At 33.8% G+C, this 25,429-nt stretch overlaps 1 protein-coding gene across 7 annotated transcripts in view; it reads left to right on the top strand.

Moving 5' to 3' along the window:
* Positions 1-25,429, top strand: part of LOC128982795 (peroxisome assembly protein 12) — a 115,092-nt gene that overhangs the window by 69,746 nt on the left and 19,917 nt on the right. For 6 of the 7 annotated variants that reach the window (XM_054401803.1, XM_054401805.1, XM_054401802.1 and 3 more), the window contains 3 exons: positions 8,640-8,818; positions 11,905-12,055; positions 20,189-20,274. In XM_054401803.1, coding sequence (XP_054257778.1) covers positions 8,640-8,818; positions 11,905-12,055; positions 20,189-20,274 — 416 coding nt within the window. The remainder of the gene's footprint in view (positions 1-8,639; positions 8,819-11,904; positions 12,056-20,188; positions 20,275-25,429) is intronic. The other variant, XM_054401809.1, reaches the window with a different exon arrangement.

The raw sequence follows: 25,429 nt of genomic DNA on the forward strand, positions 1-25,429 counted from the left end.
GTACTGCGGATAGTCGTAGTACTCACTCGTGCGGACGTTAATCCACACCAGGGAGTATCACATCAACAGTGCATGCCTATAAATATCCACAATTCGTGACCTCCTAGTAGCTGGATTACAGGACGACGCCACCCGTCCCAGTCAATAATTATCAATATACATCAATAACATTGTATGGATCAAAATTATATTAAAACAGCATACTTTGGTTATTTTCAATCTATTTTTAGATACAATATTATCTTTTACGGCGCAATTGCAGTAAGATAGAGGAAATTTTAGTCTTACAAAAGAAGTTAGTTAGAATTATATCTTGTGAACCCTACAGGAACACTGTAAACCCTTGTTCATTCAGCTAAAAATTCCAACAGTGACTAACATTTATTTATTATACTCTGTATCATATATTCTAAAAAATGCCAACTTAATCAAACAAAATTCTCATGTTCATAAAATAATGAATAAAAACGTTGCTACCATGGATTTTTTAACACTCCAAAGTACTCAGTGAAGTAATGAAACCCATTTATATAACATTGAGTGCTCAACTTTAAAAAAAATATACCTCTATTGAGCCAACGACGTTCAACGCTAGAAATCAGCTGTGCGATTGCATTTTATTGTTATTCTTTCAAGTATTTTCCTAACCTAGCTTTTGTTTGTAAAATAACGTTACTGTTAGAAAATGAGTGAAATAGATAATGGAAAACATTGTACGTAACCCCCTGTATATTGTCGGGTAAGGTAAAATCTTGTTTGTTACACGTTACACAAGAGTGTGTTTACATCACCTAGGTGAATTATGCAACTCGCTTCCGCTCGTTGCACAACATTCACCTGCATGATGTAAAAACGCTCTTACTACTCTTGTAAGGTAAAAAGCTATTAAAACTAAATTCTACAGATGACTTTTGAACAACCCCTTCTATTCTCTGAATGATTTTTTTTAAATGCCTGGTATACATTTTTAAGTAGAGTTTGCAAATTGACCAAAGTAGGCTACTGTTGGATTTTGTTGGTTATTGTTGGTTATAGGGTTTAATCACTTCCATTATTCTAAATGCCATGAATTTTTCTTAAGAATAAGATTATTCATTTGTAGTATTTAAAATATGTATTGTAACATGTCTCATTTTGTGTAGTTAGCTATATTGTATTTATTAACATGTTCCCTGCTACGGACGTTCCGGAACGTCAGCGGGGCCTTGGCGCCAGGAGCTAGGAACATTGTGGAACGTTACCGTTCATTGTTGTTTAACGTTTCCATGGATCAGCTAGCTAGTCACGAGCGTCCTATATTTCTTTGCAGCTAGTGTGCATACTTGGGAATAACGAATAGAAATTCTAACGACAATATTTGTTATTTTTTGGCTAACTTCTATTTTATTTGTTAGTTTTAAAACTAACTAACTAATAACTTCTATCAGTTACTTTTTGCGGGACTAACTAATAAATTCTAACTAGTTAGAATTTTTAATTAACTTTCCCAATTATGCGGAAGCATCTCAAATACGGATTATTTATTTCACGTGATCATTGAGGGTTGCTTGCGGCCGTGGAGGCCAGCGCCCTTGTAGACAAAAAACGCGGGGGGTGGGTAAAGAGAAAGTCAAAGTCCAGTTGCTTTGGAATAAAGTGTGCCTGTGGAAGGGCAGTGACGGCCACTATCAACACCCTAAGCACTGAGGGGTGGGAAGGAGGAATGTATGTTTGGTGATTGATATACAATTTCAAGTGTCAAAACATTGTCTTCAGGTGATGTTCATTATCTGACAAGTTTTAAGTCATTTGTTTCTGTTGTAGTAATGTAAAATGTGACAATGTTCGATTAAAACACAAGTACCAGGGGACCGAGCTTTCTCGAGGTGTTTGATTTGTTCAAGAGGTAAAAAATAGAGCTTATAAGTTATAAGCCTACAAATATTTTCAGTCTTACTACGATTAATTAAGTTGTAAAGTCAATTCGTTTTTGTTAGACGTCCACTCATCCTTTATTTGCCTTACAAACTTTTTCATGTGGACTAGCAATCTATAAAATGTCTACAATAAGCTTCAATCAATATAAAACTCATGATACATAACATCTGTTATCTGTTGACCGTTAGTACATTAAGTCACTGGGATCGCGGAACGTCGCAACTATAACTACGGGATGGTGTAATAAAGCATCAATTCGTCCGGTACATTGTCGAAAAACTACAAAACATCCTTGGCCTTTCCTTTAGATTTTTAATACTTAATACTTTGTAATAGTTCAATATCAGTGTATAATGTTTTTGAACAGTCGTAATTATCCATTTGGTTAATAATACATCATACAATGCAAATGTAATATAAGCAATTCTCAATAGCATTGCAATTGGAGGAAATCGTAGGAGCAGTTTTTTTTTTTATCATTGTGCGCAAATTTTACTCATATTAAAGTATAGATTACTAACCAGGATGTGTCATTACAAAATTCTTTAAAACAACTGCCCATCAACAAACAGCTAACTTCTACAAAAACTAACTTTATTAATTATTTTCTATCAGTTAGTTTTTCGACTAACTTATAACTTCTATCAGTTACTTTTTACGGGACTAACTAATAACTTCTAACTAGTTAAAATTGTTGACTAACTTTCCCAACTATGCACTCAAGGGACGTACTTTTCTGACAATAAAAAATATATTTTCCCAAAATCACCTCCAGGGTCGTATAGAACAGGGCTTTGTCCCACCTCGAGACTGCTAAATGGCGACACTACTTTACCGAATGCAACCTGGGTCATAATCATAGTCATAGTCAAATTTATTCATTTATCTTATATAAATAGTGTCACAATAAGGTAAAATAATTATAATCTTATGGTTAATTACATCAAAGCTCTCTCAAAGCTATTTAAAAATTAATTGAAATAATCCGCCCTTCACTGACGCCGTCGCCCTCAGTGTTCTCCAACCGGTTCCCGCGACGATACTAAAATAAATACAGTTCGTCACAGGCCTGTGTTCCATCATAGATAAAAGGAGTATAGACATGTCTACTCCTTTAATCTATGGTTCTATCCACGAGAACCATTCATTGTAACAATGTACGTGTGTGTTTATGTAGGATGGATCCGATAGATTTGTTTCCATTTTAACAATTTTTTTAACAATTTGTTGTTGAAATGAAATAAATTTGTTTATTTCTTATTATGGTTCTTTTATAAACATTGACCAAATTGAATAGCTTGAAACTTATTTATTTTATTTATTTATTTATTTATTACTTAGTACAGCACATATACAATTAATTTACAATACCATACTGCATAAGCCTTTAAAAAAAGGCTTGTCCGCAGCGTTTCTTTTAATACTAATTGTCTTTTACATCTTTATCTTGGTCTTGAGTCAGTGTGAACTATTAACTGTACAAAAATATATTTCCTACTTCTTAAACAGTAACAAATTTGGCTTATAACATTTTTACATGATTACAAACAATTTAAATATTGAAGGGGCAAAAAAAACTGTAGAAAAATAAATTAAATGTAAAAAAATAAGAACAAGTGTAAATATGCAAGGAATCTTCTTAAAATTATTTAACATGAGTATATACTTTCAGATTACAAACATTTAACAAACAAATAGATATCTAACAAGGAATAATAACAGCTGAAACAAACTTTATAACATATAATAAAACAGGAACTATATTTTTAACAGTTGATAACAGATTTATAATATATGTAAAATTCTGTAAAGAATAACGACAACTTAAATCAACAAAAGACACAACTTGTATTATACTATGACTTAACAATAACAATAAATAAGAGTTTTCTAAAAACGTTAACTACTCGGTCATATACCATTTTTTCAGTTTTACCTTCAATAATTTGTATGTTTTTATTTCTTTCATACATTTTGGCAAACTATTAAACAATGTAGGAACCAAATAGTTTCTTGTACGCTTTGTGTATTTATTATTAACAGTAGGAACAATGAAAAATTCTTTCCTAGCGTTGTATCTATGCAAATTTTTTACTTTGAACCTGTTTGAAAAATAATAATCTATTATCAACAAATAAGTGAACAGCTTTTCCACTGGTAAAACCCCTGTCAACTGATAACACAACATCGGAGTTTCACTGACAAAAGCAGAATCAAGCTTAGTGATAATGTTTAATATTCTTGTTTGAACAGCCTGTAGTTTCTGTAATTCTGATATTGATGCATTTCCCCATGATCTTAATCCATACCTAAGAATTGACTCACACAAAGATGCATAAATTAGTTTCATCGTCTTAAACGGTAAGTAGTCTCGTAAGTAATAAAGTTTTGAGGCACACACTCTAAGTTTATCTTTTATATATGCAATATGAGAGTCCCATTTTAAATTATGATCAACAAATACCCCTAGACATTTAAAACTTTTAACACTTTCCAATATTTGACATTCACGTTTTTCTTTTAAGTATGATTTACTATGCAAACAGTTATGTGAGTGTGCTTTCACTCTAGGTCCTTTGCAACTGTAGAAAGGTGAATGGACATGCATTATTTTTGATTTCTTACAGTTTACACTTAATCCATTGTCATGGCACCATTTTGTTATTTCTAAAAAATCTGATAGTATATCTCTTATTGCATATTCTAAATTTTTGTTTGATGTTACCAGAACTGTATCATCAGCATACATGTATATCTTACTATTTTTTATAATCTCTGACATTTCATTTACATAAATTAAATATATGAGTGGCCCTAATATACTTCCTTGCGGAACGCCATATTTCAATTTTTCCGAATTACTAAATGAGTTATTTATTTTGACCATAATTTCCCTATTGCTTAAATAATTCATAAACCAATTCTTGGTTTGACCTGTGATGCCAGCCTTGTTCAGCGCAACTCCAATTCTTTCATGTTTTAAGGTGTCAAACGCCCTTGAAAAATCTATAAAAATCACTAAAATTTGATTTCCAATGCTCAATTGACCATTTAAATAATCTGAAAAATCTGCCAATAGTTCATTTGTACCTTTGTTTTTCTGGTATGCATACTGGTAGGAACTTATTATGTTATTATTCTCTAAGTGGTTTGTCAGGCAATTTGCTACATTTAACGTTCCAGTATTTTATCTACTGATGACAAGATTGATATTGGACGATAATTTGAATAATCAAAGTGGCTTCCAGATTTATAAACAGGTATAATTATTGCTTTTTTAAAAGATTCTGGTACTTCTGCATATCTGAGAGATGAGTTAACAAATTTTGTGATTGGACCACTTAATAAGTTTGCATACTTTTTCAAATCTGTAATTCTAATACCATCCAGCCCTGGTCCCTTCCTAGCCATATTATTCAGTAATTTCATTAATCTTTCCTTATTTATTAATGGTATATAAAATGTTGAACTACATTCTTTGCCTGGCATACTGTTAATCGTTGTAATTGAACAGTCGTGAATAACTTTATTAATGCCCTCAGTGAAACTTTTTGCAAATTTATCACATATTTCTTGCTCTGTCGATGTTCTTGCCATGTATTTCATCACAATACCATCTATACTTTCTTTTTTCTATTTACCTAATAAGGAATTAATTTTCTGCCATGTGTTTCTTATGTTTTTCCTATTATTATCAAAGAACTTGTGATAAAAATTTCTCTTTTCCTTGTATATTTCTTTGTTTACTTGGTTTCTTAGTCTGGTGTATCTTTCTTTGTAATGAATATTATTTGGATGGTTCTTAAATAATTTAAAAACTTTATCTCTCTCTTTTATCATATTTAAAATAGCGTGGGTTATCCAGGATTTTTTAGGCCTTGTATATTTGTTCCTTTTAGTATCCACCCTACTGTCCCTGTATGCATTCGTCATGTTTGTGTACAGTTTTTTATAAATTTCTGTAGGATCATTTAAACATTCCACAGACTTCCAGTCCATCTGCCCCAATACCTGTCCCAGCAGCTGTTCATTGACTTAAAATACAAGCACTTATAGAAGATTTTATGAACCTTGAAGAGGCATATCTCTCAATGTGTTAGGCCTATAATGACCATTTTGGTCTTATGTGAGTAATTTAATGTAGTTTTAAAGTAATTATGGTTGTTTTAATGAAAAATAATAAGAAAGTTATGCTTTAGGGTTAACGTTAGCCAAACTTAAAAAAGTTCAAAATTTGGTAATTTTAGCCGTTGTTTGCTGAGTCATATCTTGAAAACTATTAGGCCTGTATCAACCGTTTTGGACTTAAATGATAGATAATTTAATGTACTTTAAAAATGATTGTGGTTGTTGTTCATGAAAAAGTTATGCTTCAGGGTCAAAATCGGACAAACGTATAAATAATGCGAAATTCCTCCAATGTTTAAGCTTTTTCGCGGTGATCCGGAAGGTCGCCGAGGTCAAAAATTTGGATTTATCATCTCGGTACTATTACAACATAAAAAAAAGAAACCTACTACCCCATTTCATGCAAGGTAGACCCTGATTTTCATAACAAGGTTACTGGGTTATTACTTGTACCACCATAAACAACTACACCATAAGATATGTGGGAGTGGATCAGTGCTGCTATCTATCAGAATCGCTTGGCACTATGTCCAAAGCCAGTTTTATTGCAGAACAATGCTCTCCAGTATAACTACTGTTGTTTTTACTGCAATTCAGTGTAGCAGCGGCAATGCTATGCAGCGGCGAGCGCTAGTTCAGCTCCTGGCGCCGTCCGGCATCTAGCACTCAGCAGCGAACTTGTTAGTTGACTATGCTATAACTTAAGCTGTTTTATGACATTGTCAATAATTTGTAAAAATTCAAAGGACAATAAACACATTTTATTTCATTTCATTTTATTTACATCATACCTATAGCCATTCATCCAAACTCTAAGAGCATTTGTGGTTTTGCCAATGTAGTCTTTTGGGCAGTTTTTGCAGGAAATTTGGTTAATGACATAGGTAGAATCACAAGTGATGTTACTAAATATTATAAGATTTTTTAGTTTGGCTGCTAGTGAAGGTTTTTGATGGGATGATTGATTTACAAGTGGCACATCGTGGTTTGTGGATTACAGCCTGAAGGTTTTGCTGATGGTTGGGAAGTGGGAGGTAGTTTGGGTTTTAAAAGAATAACTTTCAAGTTAGGAGCTTTTTTGAATATTAGTCTTGGGGGGTTTGGTAAACAGATTATGAGTCAGAGGTAAATTTGAAAGAATATTATGTGCCACTCACAAAACATTATTAACTTTGTAAAGGCCATGAAAGTATTGGGTAATGAATTTTGGATTTGTTTTTAATTATCTGTGTTAGGATTTTTTAAACTTTTTTTTACTGTCTATTAAATATTTAGGATAACCTCTTCTGTTAAGTGAATTGCTGAGTTTTTCAATATAATTTTGGTAATCACGGTTTACAGAACAAAGGTTTTTAACTCATATTGATAGGCTTTTTGGTATGAATTTTTCAATATGTGCACAATGACAGCTTAAGTAAGCTAAGTAATTCATTGTATTGGTATCTTTTAAAATCGTTTAACATATCATCTCTAACAAAAAAGTCAACATATCCAATAAGTAAAAATATCTTCTGAGAAGTTCCAGGTAAATTTAAAGCAAGGATTGAGAATTAATTGATTTAGATTTTCGAGAAAAGTTTACAGGTTTTCTAGTACATGTTCCCAAACCATGAAAATTTCATCAATAAACCTATACCAGATTGAAGGTTTCAACATTTGTGAATTTAGAAACAGTTTTTCAATATTTCCAACAGAATAAGTTTGTAAAAGAAGGTGCCATATGTGTGCCTTATAATAATGTAAAATAAATTGATATGCTTTAAAAATTGTGTAAAAAATATTTATAACTAGCTGTAACCCGCGGGCTTTGCCCCGTTTAACTTCTTAATTTTCAAGATTACTGTATCTCGTTCGCATGGCTCAATCACGTCCTGGTTGAAGTTTGTTCGCTACGCTCACTCACCTTTAGGTTGGAGCTCGTTCGCTGCGCTCACTTGCCTTCAGGTTAGCTCGTTCGCTACGCTAACTCGCCTCCAGGTTGAAGTTCGTTCGCTACGCTCACTCACCTTTTGGTTGCAAATTAGCTGTTGTCATAAATGTAAAAGAAATAATAGTGCTGCACCCTGTTGGTAATTTTTGTAACTTTAATGCTATTGAACATCACAGAACAGAACCAACTTGTTAAAATTGAAACAGCTGTTAAGATTCAATAATTCCATTTCTCATAAGGTTAACATGGGAAACTCCAGAGCCACTGGGGCGGAGCCCGAAAGGATTTTTGAAATAAGAATATGCCTATATGGTAATCGGGAATGTGAGCTATCATCATGCCAAATTTCAGCCCAATCCGACCAGTATTTTTCGCGTTCACTTGTCACAAACATACATCCATACATCCATACATCCATCCATCCAAACTTTCTCATTTATAATATTATAATATAATATCATTTATAATTAATATTATTAAAATATTATTATTGTATTAATCAAAGAAAAAATTTCTTGACTTAATAAATTAATGATAAATTGTTTGTGGAAGAATTTATGTTTTTCATTATATTTCAATTTTAGTTTTATGAATAATTTGCAATCTGTACTGGTTTAATTGTCTATTTACTTTCAAAGTGTAGATGATTGTTGTTGTGTTCCAGTTGTCATATTGCCACAAGACTGTGTTGGTCACTTGGAAGACTGTATCACTTGTACAGTTCTTGATGTATCTGACAGGTCGGGCAACTGCTCATTCTCCTCTTCTAACTTTAGTCAATCTCAACCTTCAATATATCCCTGAACAGCCTCAAGTATCCATGACTTGGACAGATTGCTTCTCGTAAGTTCTATTTTAAATTATCAGGATGGTAAATTTTACTTGTTTATATTTTTCAAAATAAATTATCAATTTACTTACTTGGTTACTTGTAACTCACAACGTTTTTATGGGAATTTTTCATTAGGTCATAATTCCATTAGGTCAATTAAGAAATATCTGTCCCATAAGATAAAATAAAAATACCCTCACTTTTGCAAATCTGCAGACTAAGCGAATTTCCATTTGCCTGATTAAACTTATATCTTCACTAAAATATCTCCATAAAAATGTCAGATCTATTCTCTATCATTAGTTTTAACTAGTTGGTTTTAAACATTCTTGCCACCGAGTCATTAAGGTTTTATTTTCAATCAAAAACTGCAAATATGTCGTGCCAAAACACCTATGAGTATACTTTAACCTACAAGCAAAATTCTAAATTATGTCTTTACGCTGATGATTCAAATTTGATTGTATCATCTAACTCTCCAGAAGAAGCTGAAATTCTTACATATGTAGAATTAGAGAATATTGGGAACTAATTTCTACAATCATAACTTATTATTAAATTCACAAAAAACTAAATTTATAAATTTCAGAACAGCACAGAACAGAATTACAAAAGAGCCAACAATAACTTACAACTCAAATAACATTCAAAAGGAAAATCAAATCAATTTTCTGGGATTAATAATAGATGAAAATTTGAATTGGGATAAACACACACAGAAAGTTTTAACCAAAACTAACTCTGGAATGTTCGCATTATCAAAAATGTTCTTTTATTGTAATTTGAAAACCCTAAAAAGTATATATTTTGCACACATTCAACTCCCATATTTCATTCGGTTTAGCATTATATGGGTCAACAAAAATATTAAATATGGATAGTATTCTGAAGCGACAAAAAGAAGCTGTCAGAATTATGCTTAATCTTAAACGAGATGATTTGGCAAAAGAACATTTTAAGAAATTACAAAGTTTTACAGTTTATGGGCAATATATTTATGAAACAATTCTTATTGCAAAAAAAATTAATCTGAGCAAGTAATAAATTCAGTGCATTCTTATAATTTTAGGAGGAGAAAGGAGTTTGTCCAGCCTCACAAATTAAAATTTTTTGAAAAAAAAACCCTTATATGCTGGTAATGATTTTCTAAAATTTGTCCTTGAATTCATAAAAAAAGAAACTAACCTATCTAAATTCAAGAAAATTCTAAAGGAGCATTTAATAAATCTAGCATTATATTCTTTTGATGAATTTTCCACCTCCCATAAATAGAAATAGTATTTTTATTTTAAGTATTCTGACACTATTCACTGTACCACCAATGTACATGATTTACGAATAAAGATGTTTGAATATGAATATATAATAATACTTTTTATACCCAAACTGAAGGAATGACTATGAAAAAAAATCATAATGTTTTATAGCAAATATATTCATGAGTCATTTTGAAACAAAAGCAAAAGAAGTAATGGCATGATTTCCAAGAACTTGGTTAAGGTGTGTTGATGACATATTTGCAGTTTTTGATCGAAAAGAAAACCTTAATGACTTTGTCAACGAATTGAACTCTTTTTATCTGTCAATCAAATTCACATATGAGGTTGAAAATGATAAGAAGATCTTGTTTCTGGATGTACTAATCCTACGGAGTGATGAAAAACTAGAGTTTGATATTTACAGAAAACCAACCCATACCAATAGGTTTATCACTCAAGATTCTTATCACCCTCCAGAACCAAAAAAGATCAGCTTTTAATTAAATGATTTATCGCCTCTTAAATACCTTACTGTCTCAAGAAAATTATATTAAAGAGCTTAAATACATAAAAGACTGGCTAAGTATAATGGATATGCGACCAAAATTGTAGACAATATGTTGACCAAAGCTTTAAAAAAAAAAATGACAAAAAGAAAAGGACTAAACTGGAACCAATCAAAGAAAAAAAATGGATAAGCCCTACCTATACCAAACAATATAAAGACATTAAGAAAAGGTTTCAGAAAAATTCTGAATAATTAATGGTTTCATTTAACCCATTGGCGCCGACTTACGAGCGTTACTCGTACGGCCGCTGCAGGCCCGGCGGCCGACTTACGAGTGCCGCTCGTGTCACCGCTAGGCAGCGCCATTAGTTATTTAGTTATTATTATTTTTCGCCCTTTTTGTTTCTTCTTACTATTATAATGTTTATAAATATCTTGCTTCTTGATTTGCGTATTTACTCCTTTATTTTAGCGAATAACAAACAATTTTGTGTTGCCATGGAAACCACATATCACAAAAAATCAGCTGCGGTAAGGTAAACAAAAATTTTTTAAAAATGTTATTACTTATAAAAGTACACAACTTTTGATTTTTCTACGTAGGTAATCGATTGAACTTTATAATAGTAGTGTTATTTGGTGTCTGGATTAATCTTGGAATTCATATATCAAGTTTACTTTCAAAATATTGTTTTTAAAAATTTTATTTTTATAATCTTTATATATATATATTTTTTTAGTTTAGAACTTTGACTATCAAATTACCACTTTTCTGTAGACAATTTTACTGTGAACAAAATGGTGAAAGAATTATTAATTTATTACCTAAGGTTTTCTTTCTATAACAGCTAGAGTAAAAGTCTACAAATTCGGTAAAACTAATTGCCGCCAGAGGGTGCTGCAGGTAGCGCATTAATTCCTTCCCCAATGGGTTAAGGCGAAAGACAAAATTAAAAATATTCTTGGAAATCCTAAAAAAAATTCAGTGTGACAGTTGTGAGATGAAGTATGTTGGACAAACAAAAAATAATGTAAATACCCCTGCTGCAGCAAACCTGCCGACTAAGTGAATTTCCATTTGCTTCTCGTAAGTTCTATTTTAAATTATCAGGATGGTAAATTTAACTTGTTTGTTTATATGCCTCCAGCATTGACTGTTGGAGACTGAAGTATACATGCCATCTATTTGGACAAGCTGTTGCCAATTTTTTGTTAAAAAAGAACACAGTTTGTGTGAGCCAGTCACAAAATGCATCAGTGTCTTTCAGCCACAATCTTCTAGCGAATGAAATTAAGTACAGCTTAAGTTATTGTTGTTTGTATTTGTCAGACACCCAAAGGCATGTATGAGGATGGTCAGTAATGGTCTAACTCAGGGACTGGAGGTTGGAGCTTTCTTTCTGCAATGTCTTCAGTGGTGGCATTCTGACGAATCCAGTGGCAAACTAGCATCTACTGTCGTACCTCCCCCACCACCTGTGGTATGTATTTCTTTAGTTAGTTTGGAATGTCCATCACCACTTAAGTTTATAATGAAAATTGTATGGTCTATACATTTTATTGATTGAAAACATAATTATTTTACCAAACCATTGTACAGGGAGCAGCAGAAATACCGGGTTTTAAATAAGAATAACTCCAATGTTTATAAACATTTTTGCATATATTATATACTAGCAGTTACCCGGCGTGCGTTGCTGCGCTAACAACTATTATTTTAATTTGTAATTTTTTATTTACGATAAATAGTATTAATATTATTGGAGCTCCTTCTTTTAATGACAGTAATGTGGTGGGTTAATGACAAATTGAGAGGCATTTGAATACCTGAGATAGCACGCACGGTTATTATTCAATTAATAATTTATGTTTGATTGTGTGGGTATAGAACAAAAGATAAAAATATTAAGGCATTGCCATCCCTTTTATTGTTTATAATACTTTGATACAGGTTTTTACTTTTTTTGTTAACATATTATTTAATACAGTAGTAGAGAATTTAAACTTTGTTGAGTGCACGGGTGTGCTGCGATCGGGGTTTAGTTTATTTGGACCCATCCAAAAGTAAAATAGTTTTCTGTTCTGCATTCTGTGGAAACATTATGGCACTATTTCAAATCATGACTAATACAGCAGAATCTTGTGATTCAAACCTACTAAACGGTTGGTGGCAGGGGATTTTAGACAAACATTACCAGTTATTCCACGATCAACGCCAGCTGACAAACCCAATGCATTTTTGAAGTCCTCCTTTATATGGAAACATGTCAAAACACTCAAATTAAACATTAACATGCAAGTTAGTAGAATTGCAGAACGACCAATCTGGAAAAGTTTATTTCCAAACAATTGCTCGAAATTGGAAATGGTGGAATACCTGTTGACACATCGTCTGGATACATTACATTCCCTGCCAATTTTTCCAATTTTACAAAATCAACAAACAAACTAATTGAGGAGGTGTTCCCAAACATGGCTCAAAACTACAAAAATCATGTTTGGTTGAGCGAACTAGTTACATTAGCTGCAACAAATGTTGATGTCAAAGAAATGAATATTCAAATTCAAAAATAAGATAGCTGGTGAATCGATGACATACAAATCTGTTGATTCCATTGCTACCCAGGATGATATTGTAAACTATCCAACAGAGTTTTTGAATTCACTGGAATTGCCCGGATTACCACCTCACAATCTACAATTAAAAGTCGGTTTGGTAATCATCGTGTGAGGAACATAAGCCAGCCAAGCCTTTGTAATGACACTCAGCTTATGGTAAAAAATTAATGACAAACATCACCAAAGCCACTTGCAAGCTATTGTATATACAGCTAGAGTCGCTCTCAGTAATGCTTACACTGAAGCCGGAAACTACATCACCACTGTGAGCAATACTCTAGCTCTATAGATAGATAAGAATTTCAAAATAAAGGTATATGTGGTAGAAATTTTTCTGATGTAGCCTATACTAATGGTAGATCATTAAAAAATATATATATAATCCATCTTAGTGTAAATAAATTAATCATGAAATGTTAAATACTTATATTAAAGTGCATTCACACAATTGTACTTTATTAAAATATTATCATTAGTATTAGGCCCTACTGTGTCTTATCATTACCACTAAACAACGTGTGTAGGTTATATATATTGTCTTGCTGAAAAGTCAACATCTTTAACGATTCTTTAAGTATGTTTGGATTTAAATTAAATAGTAATATAAATATTTTTTATAAAAAGTGCCAATTAGTCATGTTTGCTGGTTGCATGTTGCATATTATTGTCTATTTATGGTTCTTTGTTAGTGTATATATATTTATTTACTAGCAGAGTACCCGTCCTTCGTACGGGGTTGACGTATAAGTATAAAATGCTTATTGCAGTTATATTCGTGCTTTGCCTTTGCAATGGGAGAGGACACGGTTTAAGAAAATTTGGTTCTTTTAATTTACGGTATATGCTATTATATAGCACATCTACCATAGCCATAATGTTCTATCACTGCACCTAAACAATAAAAAAGTGAAATTCTCATTTTTCACAGCTTTTTTTGCTAGTTGGTTCAATAGAAGTCGTCTTAAATGTAAAAAGGATTAATAGTGCTGCACCCTGTTGGTAAACATTATTTAACCTTTTAATGCTATTGAATAGCATAGAAAACCAACTTGTGTAGTTGAAACAGCTGACTAAATTCTTTAATTCCTATCTATATAAATAAAATTAGAGTTTTGTCTGTACATTTCTTAGAATCATGCAGTTTTTGGTTATTTTTACGTTTCATAGCCTAAGAAAGCCGAAACGAGTCTTATCTCAATTTCTGTCTGTATGTCTGTTTGTCTGTCCATTCTGTGACTTCGTCTGTAACGCCAAAATGTCATTTTACGCGGCCTTCTCCTAGAAAACTAGATTACCGATCAAGGTTCTAATCATTTTTCTGTATTTACTGGATTGGTGAGAGTGTCTTTGGCCATAAAAACATGGCCTCGCTTCTTTGAAAACAAAATAACAAACCATCAAGAACCCAATTTCGTTACATTTTTGTCAAATTTTCTCCTAATGTTTACTATTACATTTTATGAAATAACGATCAGCTGTTGGGATTAGTTCTCACTTCTAGCTGTCACTGATATGTTTACATTAAAAGTTGTTTACAAATACCGCAACCATTTCCGACCAAGTTTTGTTAACACATCCAAACCAAGTGAGATTAAAAACGTTGTGCCTTACTTAATCGGTTTAATTAATCGCAAGTGCAACGGATTGTTCTTGAGTTATGATAACCGGGGAAAATGCCGTGAATCTGTGTTGTATTAGTGCTAAGAAACTTACCTACATTTTTTTAATCATCGTCATTAATAGCTTACAAAAAGGTTTTCACTTATTGACGACGTTTCAAGGACAGTTGTGTAAAGTGCAAGGTAAAAAATCACAAATGCAGTGGATGATTGTGGTTGTTACTGAAATCTTGGAAGATCTATTTGATTTCGCTGTGATCGTAACAGAAGTTTAACTTACAGATGTAGCTAAACTCGCTTTTCCAATGTGTTTTTCACTTTTGGTTTCTACTTACATTTCGACAACGATATCGGTACTTTTCCTATCTAGGAAGTAAAACTAAAAACGTCCAAAACCAATTTGTGCGTTTTTGTAACATTTCCTCCGAATGTTTGCTAGATATATGTACCGATTATCGTTTAGAGATTACGTAGGCCTAATCTTTTAAATAAGAAACCTTTGTTTGGATAAAGGTGGTTTCTTCAAACTGTCATTAATATGTTAACATTAAAAGTGGCTTACAAATCTATTATATTATTAAAGTGATACAATCAAATTTTATGTACCCAATTAAAAATACCAATTAAAAATATAGACATATGGCACATCAAAATGAAGCTTAGAGTTTGTAGATTTGCCGAAAAGTATTGATATATACGAATTTCCTAAGGACTCTGTCCCACAGGCTGATTTCCAAAGGGCTACGCCTGGCATGCTTCCAATGTTTGAATGATTTAATTTAATTTAGTTAATGAAACAGCTGGTCAGTACAATGACCTGGTCTTTGTTTATTTACGGAAAAAGATGTTTGTGACGCTATGTAGAATGTAGATTTAGTAGGGTTATGTTTGGTTTTAAAGAAAGGTTGTATACGTTTTGTAAAGTATTGATAAAAGTTTCATTTTGTAATTTATACCTATGGTAAGCTACATGTACAGAGGCTTGACTTAAACTGAAGAATTATGGTAAAACATGTCATTTATGAAGCATCAATATGAAGCAATTGATGCTATTGCTACACTAAGATAAGTTGTCATATTCTTTTGAATCCATTACCATTAAAGTAGGGGTTTTTGAAAGTAAATAGGTTTACGCTTTTAAATCAGTTTCTATTTTCAAACTAAATCATAGAGTTGCTGTATTTTAAAACACACATCAGCACCACTTTAGGTCACATTTTCTTCCCGTTGCAAAGCACGGGTACAGCAGCTTGTTAAATAATATGAACTAGAGGTCGTCCAGTGGTCGAAAACTCAACCAAAAATATCTAATGAACAGACTTCTCTATTTTCACCTCACACTGTAAATTAAACATGTGATTAGAATTTCTTTCATTTGTTTTGATTTTATGTTTGTATTTTGTTGTTATTTTGTCACCATCATCGTAACCCATAAGCCCTATGTTCATTTTAAAAATTTTAAATTCATTTTTTGTGCTTATTTTGGAGCCTATTTTTGAGCGGAGCGAGCGAAGCTCTTATACCTTGACTCCTATGCATTTCGTAATACGCAAACTCCTCCTAGACGGCTGAATCAATCGTTTTCAAATTTTGCATGGTGATAAAGACCATATTGGTGAGTGCCAACATCTATATGGCGTTAAACAAGTCTCTCAGGAATCCGCCCCATTGGGCCCAAAATATCAATGTAATCCTTATTGAAGCAGTATTTGACACATAAACAAAGTCATATGATCAGCTGTTGACTTTTGAATGCAGTAGATAAAGAAATAGCTGATAGCATTATTCCACAGATATTAGAACAGAAACGGTATGGATCATAAATATAATCAAATGACGACACTAGCTTGAGATAGTCCTGAGCATGAGGTCCGTGACGTAGGAAGTGGTTAAGGAAGTAGTAAAGGTGAGCAGTATGGAGTGTGGAAAATGTGGTACTTTCCTGTTAAAGGGAACATTCGTTATTATCGATGATTTTTTCGATATATCGATATTTTTGTTTACCGATCCATTACATATCGACAACTGATCTTGTTTAGGCTAAAATAGTCTATTATATGGACTAAAAAATGAAACTGGTGTAAGCTAACCTAACATAACCAACCAAACTTGCTGTACTATTTAAAAATTCCTTTTGATAACAGAAAAGACATGTTAAACATGGCATGTTACCCAGCAAGTTTGGTTAGTTATGTTAGGTTATTTTTTTAGAACAGTTTCATTTCATTATTGTTTGTTGATACTGAACAATATTTATCGTAGTTGTCAGCTGATATGTTTCAATTTGTAAATATCGATATATCGAGAAATAAATAATCGATAATAATGAATGTTCCCTTTAACAGGAAAGTACCGAAAATGTTTATGACGATTAGATTTAGGTTGCATTCCTAAAATTCTATGGAAAGGGAGGAAAACGGGTCCGCGACGTAGGAAGTGGTGAAGGAAGTAGTCAAGGCGAGCTGTCCGGAGTGTGGGGACTGTTTATGACGATTATGTTAAGTTATCTGCAATCCTAAAATGCTACGGAAAGGGAGGGAAACAGGTCTGTGACGTAGGAAGTGGTGAAGTCGTCAAGGCGAGCTGTCCGGAATGTGGGAATTGTTTATGACGATTAGGATATCTGCAATCCTAAAATGCTACGGAAAGGGAGGGAAACAGGTCGGTGACTTCGGAAGTGGTGAAGGAAGTTGCAGAGGCGAGTTGTCCGGAGTGTGGGAACTGTTTATGACGATTAGATTAAGTTATCTGCAATCCTAAAATGCTACGGAAAGGGAGGGAAACAGGTCGGTGACGTAGGAAAGGGTGAAGGAAGTAGTAGAGGCGAGTTGTCCGGAGTGTGGGATCTATTTATGATGATTAGATTAAAATATTTGCAATCCAATAATGCTAAGGGAAGGGAGGTAAAAAGTCTGTGACGTAGGAAGTGGTGAAGGAAGTAGTAAAGGCGAGCTGGTCGGAGTGTGGGAACTGTTTATGACGATTAGATTAAGTTATCTGCAATCCTAAAATGCTACGAAAAGGGAGGGAAAATGGTCCGTGACGTAAGAAGTGGTGAAGGAAGTAGTAAAGGCGAGCTGCCCGGAGTGTGGGGACTGTTTATGACAATTATATTAAGTTATCTGCAATCCTAAAATGCTACGGAAAGGGAGGGAAACAGGTCGTTGACGTAGGAAGTGGTGAAGGAAGTAGTAGAGGCGAGTTGTCCGGAGTGTGGGATCTATTTATGATGATTAGATTAAGGTATTTGCAATCCAATAATGCTAAGGGAAGGGAGGTAAACAGGTCCGTTACGTAGGAAGTGATGAAGGAAGTAGTAAAGGTGAGTTATTCGGATTGTGGGAACGGTTTATGACGATTAGATTAAGGTATCTGCAATCCTAGAATACTATGGAAAGGGAGGGAAACAGGTCCGTCACGGGCCTGTTTCCCGGAGCAATTCGGAATGGATTCTGAGTAGGAAGTGGTGAAAGAAATAGTAAAGTCGAGTTGTCTAGAGTGTGGGAACTGTTTATGACGATTAGATCAAGGTATTTGCAATCCTAAAATGCCATGGAAAGGGAGGGAAACAGGTCCGTGACGTAGGGAGTGGTGAAGGAAGTAGTAAAGACGAGCTGTCCAGAGTGTGGGAACTGTTTATGATGATTAGATTGAGTTATCTGTAATCCTAAAATGCTACAAAAAGGGAGGGAAAAAGGTCCGTGACGTAGGAAGTGGTGAAGAAAGTAGTCAATGCGAGCTGCCCGGAGTGTGGGAACTGTTTATGACATTTAGACTAAGATATCTACAATCTTAAAATTCTATGGAAAGAGAGGGAAACAGGTCCGCGACGTAAGAAGAGGTGAAGGAAGTAGTAAGGTGATCAGTGTGGAGTGTGGGAACTGGAAACCATTTGTAGCAGTTACATTAATGTACCTGCAATGCTGAAATGCTATGAGAAGGGATGGAAACATGTCCACGACATAGAAAATGTTGGATGAAGTAGTAAAGGCTAGCAGTGCGGGGTGTGGTCAATGTTTGGAAAGTGATGAAAACAGGTACACGATGTAGGAAGTGGCTTAGGAAATAGTAAAGTATGAGCATAGTGTGAGAACCGTCTGTGGCAGTTAGATTAATGTATCTTAAGTCCTAAAATGCTATGAGAAGGGAAGGAAATAGGCCCCTCGACGTAGAAAGTGGTGAAGGAAGTAGTAAAGGCTGGCAGTGCAGAGTGGGGGAACCGTTTGGGCAGTTATATAAATGTATCTAATACTTAAATGCTATGAGAAGGGAAGGAAACAGGGCTAAGACGTAGGAAATGGCGAAGGAAGTAGTAAGGCTTGTAGTGCAGAGTGTGGGCAAAAACATTAATGTATCTGCAATCCTTAAAGGCTAAGGGAAGAGAGGGAAACAGGTCCACAACGTAGGGGGTGGTGAAGGAAGTAGTAAAGGTGAGCAGTGTTGAGCGTGGGAATGCATTAATTTTACTGCAATGTTAAAGTGCTATGGGAAGAGACTGTAGACTGTAGGCTAAAATGATTACGAAGCACGAATCGATACATATTTCGATACATGCAATCGTTTACAATAGAAATTTACCACTGAGTTGACAACAGCTGATTTTTACTCCATAGAGGCTAAAAACGATTTTTACTCCCTAAAGAGTAAAAATGCAACTTTTACTTCTACATACGACTGTTTTTACTGCAGTATTACAATAACAATATAATATGAACCCTTGATGACTCCGCTCAATTTTGGGGATGCCTCTGCGAACGTCACCTAGTAATTTATAAATGGATTATGCACGTCTACAGGAAAATATTTTTCTAAGTGTATGTTTAGATTTTCCCTACGATGCACACAAGCTGAGAAAAAAGGTTTTAAAGAAACATGCTTGCCTATTAATATATAGATACAAGGTTAACATGGGAAACTCTAGAGCCACTGGGGCAAAGCCCGAAAGGATTTTGGGGATAAGAATATGTCTGTATGTTAATCAGAAATGTGAGCTATAATGATACCAAATTTCAACCCAATCCGAACAGTAGTTAATGCGTTTCAAACAAACACACAAACTTTCACATTTATAATATTAGTATGAAGTATGATATGATTTATTTACCAGTAATTTATTTATCGTTTATAGGTATTTCAAACTAGTTTAAAACTATTTCAATTGTTAATTTTAATATTTTTTATTTTAATATTGTTATGTAACATAATTTTTTCATAAAGTAATATGATTCTTTAATATTTTTTTTGTAAGTACATCAAAGTTTTATGCTGTTGCTGTAGGGTAGTCGTAATGCATGTAATTTATGTTATTGTGTATTAGTGCTTTATGTGGCTTTTTAAGCTGTATAAGAGCACTCAATAAAGAATTTTGAATTACAGACCTGTGCTGTAGAGGACTCACCCTTTACCTTGTGTCCTGTTTGCCATCAAAAGTGTCATATTGAAACAGCACTTGCCTCATCTGGGTAAGTAAATTAAGTATGGCTGTTTTTGTTAGCCCATTGACGATGACTAACGAGTGTAGCCCGTCACCGCATTTCGCCGTGAGATAGTAGTACTGCTAATCCACTGGCCCTAAAGTAGTAGGTCGAATCTAACCTACGAGCGCTAGTGTCGTGCTTATACTGGGAATCTACCAGTTTGGCCGACAGTGGCATGGTAGCAGTTAGTGAAGTGGGGCAGGAACGTGTAGGAACAGCACACCTTTATGGCATGTTGTTATAAAGTACTTTTTGGGCATAACCACCACTTCGTGTACATCCCCAAAATGGGGGATTTCGGGGGAAACTCAAAAATTTGAAATGGTAAGACCCATCACGTGACCATCATTTTGAAGGTCGTGATAAAAGAAAACTAACAACGCAAACTAGAGGTCTCTATCTCAACCCAGTAAAAAATGGTTAGTCAATTGAAATTCTCAGAAGTGAAATTTAACTTACAGCTTTCCAAGTCTGGAGACTCCCTGTAAATTTTGTAACGGCTTGCACTAGAAAAACTAAACTCTGCACACCTTTATGGCATGTTATGAAGTACTTTTTGAGCCTAATTGCTACTTGGTTCGCAAATCCAAAATAGGGGATTTTGGGAAACTCAAAAATTTGAAATGTTAAGCTCCATCGAGTGACCCCTCATTTTGAAGGTCGTGATAAAAGAAAACCAACAACTCAAACTAGAGGTCTCTATCTTAACACATATAGAGAAGAAGAAATTGTTATTAGATAGGCCTACCGTAGCTTTTATTTTCCTTCATTTTGAGCAATGAGAAATACTGGTTTCAGTAGAAAGTTTGTAACCTTGTAATGAATACTTAAAATGAGATGTTAGTAGTGCTCTAGTGTATTCTTATTTCTAAAGATTTCAATTGACTGTCATGGCATATTTTACTGGGTTAAGTTAACTTACGCTCTAGTTTGCGTTGTTAGTTTTTCTTTATCACGACCTTCAAAATGAGGGGTCACGCGATGGGTCTTACCATTTGAAATTTTTGAGTTTCCCCCAAAATCCCCCATTTTGGGGATGTACATGAAGTGGTGGTTATGCCCAAAAAGTACTTCATAACATGCCATAAAGGTGTGCAGAGTTTAGTTTTTCTAGTATGGGCCGTTCAAAAATTGACAGGGGTCTCCAGACTTTTTATTAACCCTGTACCGGTATATATATAACGTATAACGTTATAAAATATAAGTGTTACCTTATATAAGTTAATAAAAATATTTTTTTTTTACATCCTTCAGTTAGGGGTGGGCGAGTAGTGTTTTTTCAATTCGAGTGGAGTCGAGTATTTGAGTAAAAACTCGAGTATCGAGTCGAGTCGAGTAGTTGCGCGTTAAGTAGGCCTAGGCCCAGGGTTTAAGCTGTGGTAGTATTTTTAGCATCTTGCTATTCACAACTTAAAAATGCTAAGTTTACATTGTTTTGCAGGCTAGGCCTAGCCTATGGCAAATTTTCTACAAATAAAATTGAAAGATGTAATGTTCAAACAAATGTAATATTAGCCTACTGGAATTTTTTGTTTTAAATGCTTAAGTTATTGAATAATATTTTTTCTACAGTTAACTTATTTTTTGTCTTTGCAGAGAGTTTGCGACATTTTGCTGAAACAAATTTCATCCTAGCCTAAACCCTGCCTAGGCCTAAATAGGTAGTTTAAGTACTTATACCAAATTTTCTAAGTTATATGGTTACTAATTATTAGTACCTCTTACCTTAGGCCTAATAAAAAATTTGGCCTAGACTACTTGTTGGCCGCAGCATTAAATTATTTAGGCCTACACATCACTTGTTATTGTGTGTTTTTATTTTTTCTTGCCTTTAATTCCCCCTCACTAACATGATAATCAACCTAACTAACTAACTTAATAAGGTAACTTTAAGAACAATTTCAATTCAAATAAGAAACAGAATTTATAAAAGTAAATTTATTTATAAAACAGAAAACTAATATCAAACTACATATTGTATCATAAGTTAAAAACATCAATATGCAATTAGGTATTTTAAAATAATCACTTGGATAAGCACTTCATCCGTCTTAAGTTTGAAGGTTATGGGTACTAGGGCTATCCTCTTCACTCAGTACATTTATAAAAATGATCAAGGCACTCGTCTCTGACAGACTGAAAATATCAAACAAAAACATAGTAGGCCTATTATCTCGAAATAAAATCCCACATTAACAACTTAACCCATTGGGGAAGGAATTAATCCGCTACCTGCAGCACCCTCTGGCGGCAATTAATTTTACCGAATTTGTACACTTTTACTCTAACTGCTATAGAAAGAAAACCTTAGGTAATAAATTAATAATTCTTTCACCATTTTGTTCACAGTAAAATTGTCTACAGAAAAGTGTTAATTGGATAGTCAAAGTTGTAAACTAAAAAAATATATATATATAAAGATTATAAAAATAAAAATTTTAAAAACAATATTTTGAAAGTAAACTTGATATACAAATTCCAAGATTAATCCAGACACCAAATAACACTACTATTATAAAGGTCGATCGATTCCCTACGTAGAAAAATCAAAAGTTGTGTACTTTAATAAGTGATAACATAAAAAAAAAATTGTTTGTTTACCTTACCGCAGCTGATTTTTGGTGATATGTGGTTTCCATGGCAACACAAAATTGTTTGTTATTCGCTAAAATAAATGAGTAAATACGCAAATCAAGAAGCAAGATATTTATAAACATTATAATAGTAAGAAGAAACAAAAAGGGTGAAAAATAATAATAACTAAATAACTAATGGCGCTGCCTAGCGGTGACACGAGCGGCTCTCGTAAGTCGGCCTCCGGGCCTGCAGCGGCCGTACGAGTAACGCTCGTAAGTCGGCGCCAATGGGTTAATTTAAAATTAAAACACATTTCACTGTAGCCCGGTATAGCCTATTTGGCCTTTCTTTATAAACTGACATTTTCTAGGTTAAGTTACAATTCAAACTGTAGTTGTCATGTTTCTGCCACCAGATTGAAAATTGCTCAATCAAAATCACAAACAGAATATGTTTGTTTATTTTACTTTCCATTAAACTTCCACTAACAAAATCAATTTTATTTTAAGTTACAAATTCACTTCAAAATAAAAACATTCAAAACTGACCAAGGGCGGTCCCGGGGGGGGGGGGTCAGGGGGGTCGTGACCCCCCCCAAAATATTTGTTATATAGATAAACTATTATACCAGGGAAACTTTTTATTGAAAATCGTTCTATGTACCAAATTGAAATTCATTGTAGTCTTTACACTTGTGGCGAACGAAAGGACTAATTACAAACTCTAACCTAAAACTCGGGATCATTTGAGTCCGACTATTTTTTGCACGTTATGAAAAGTAGGGAAGATTGGCAGACGACGGATGCTTTTTCAGCCTTATACAGCAACGGCAGTGTCCGATGCTGACGTTCAACGTTAAGCCGCATTCTTCTTCTCTTTTAATTTTTTGGGCATTTATGTTATCTTTCATCTAGATGATTGAAAACTTGAATTGGATATTGGGTAAAGAAAATAATTTGTATCGATAGTCAAAGCTTGAAAGGTAGTTGAATATTAATTTATCTGAGCTCAGGTTTGGAATTTGTTATCACAGTAATGTAATTCAATGATTACCGTAGCAAATTTCAAAACTTTCAATATTAAATAGTATTCATATTTAGAGCACGTGATAATACCACAACCCAATTGGCATGTTGTTAGCCCCCCACAAAACAACAACAAAATGGTAGTGTCTCAGACTTAGATGCGGAAGGGACGGATTTAATTCCCGGCACAACCACAAAAACGTTGCCCAAAAAAAACTTTATTCTCACGTTAAACCCTTGTAAAATGCCACTGGAACTGGCGTAGAAAAATGAGAACACTGAGAACCAATTCTTCAGGCGGTAGCAGTGACGCGACGCCGACGGCAACGTTAGTTGGGTAGTGTACTTTGTGTAGGTTAACTGTTGCTTACTGGGCAAGTTTAATGCAGTCGTGTTGGGTGCAAGTTCTTAAACACTTCTTAGATAAAATTAGTTCTCTCTGGTTCGAAATCTTGGTCTGATTTTGGACATTTTCTGTTTAGCATGCACATCGGCATCAGTTGAAAGGGTGTTTTCGTAAATCAATAATGCTTCAATGTGTTGTAATGTTGCGGTATTCCTTTGATATTAAAACCACAAGTCTCAATAATGCAAAAACATAACATTATACAAGTTTATTTTTGGACATTTCTTTGACCTTAAAATAAACTGGGAAGCTTGAACACATTAAGAGGAGGTCGGACAGAGATTCTCGGCTGCCGACACTGGCCGTCACTTTAACATGGAGCGCATATAATAATTCCTCGTTTTCTGGTCTATCCGTGTTCCAAAAATTATTTCCCACACTCAAAACATTGTAAATGTATGTAGGATTAAGACTGTACAATATTAAAATCATAATGTTTAATTATAAGCCGGATATAAAATAAATCATTTCTTACATTTCCCATAAGGAATTGCAATACTTTCTGCTAAAATATAAAATGACTGGCACTATAAACAATTCTGGTTCAAACGCCATATTGAAGAGCATATATTCATTAGTGTATTGAGTGTGACAGATATTTATTTTTCGATGGTTAACATTAAGTTTTGTATTTTTTTTGTAAAAGCTTGCAAAAAAGCCTTGCTTGCCGACTGAGTACTAGTTCGACGATGTCCCGGCCGATGGCAGCACAGTCGATTGTGGACTGCAGAGCACGTTTTCAAACCGCGCCAAATACAATTCATTTAAACTGGCCACAGATCTGTTTAAATAAATAAATAACTTTATGTCGTTACATCCCTGATGTATTATAATGCCAAGGAAATGATGATATTTAATTCACAGGAATCTAAGAATCTAATATTTTTGGACTGTGTATTTACCGTATGTATTAAAATATTACTGTCATCAGAGATAAAAGTAGTTCTACAACACCCGGTTTGATACAAACTATTCATCAATATAAAACAAGTTCCGTTAGAATAAACGTCTCTTTTGGTCATACTTAGTATGTTAATTACGGACTTAGCTGTATAAAGATAGCTGCTGCAATACACAATTTGATACAAACTATTTGCCAGTAAGAAAACAAGGTCCAGTGGAACAAAAGCAT

The sequence above is a fragment of the Macrosteles quadrilineatus genome, unplaced genomic scaffold, assembly GCF_028750875.1.
Source record: "Macrosteles quadrilineatus isolate MER2022 unplaced genomic scaffold, UCM_ALF_1.0 Scaffold_1__1_contigs__length_201487025, whole genome shotgun sequence".
Taxonomy (NCBI): Eukaryota; Metazoa; Arthropoda; class Insecta; order Hemiptera; family Cicadellidae; genus Macrosteles; species Macrosteles quadrilineatus.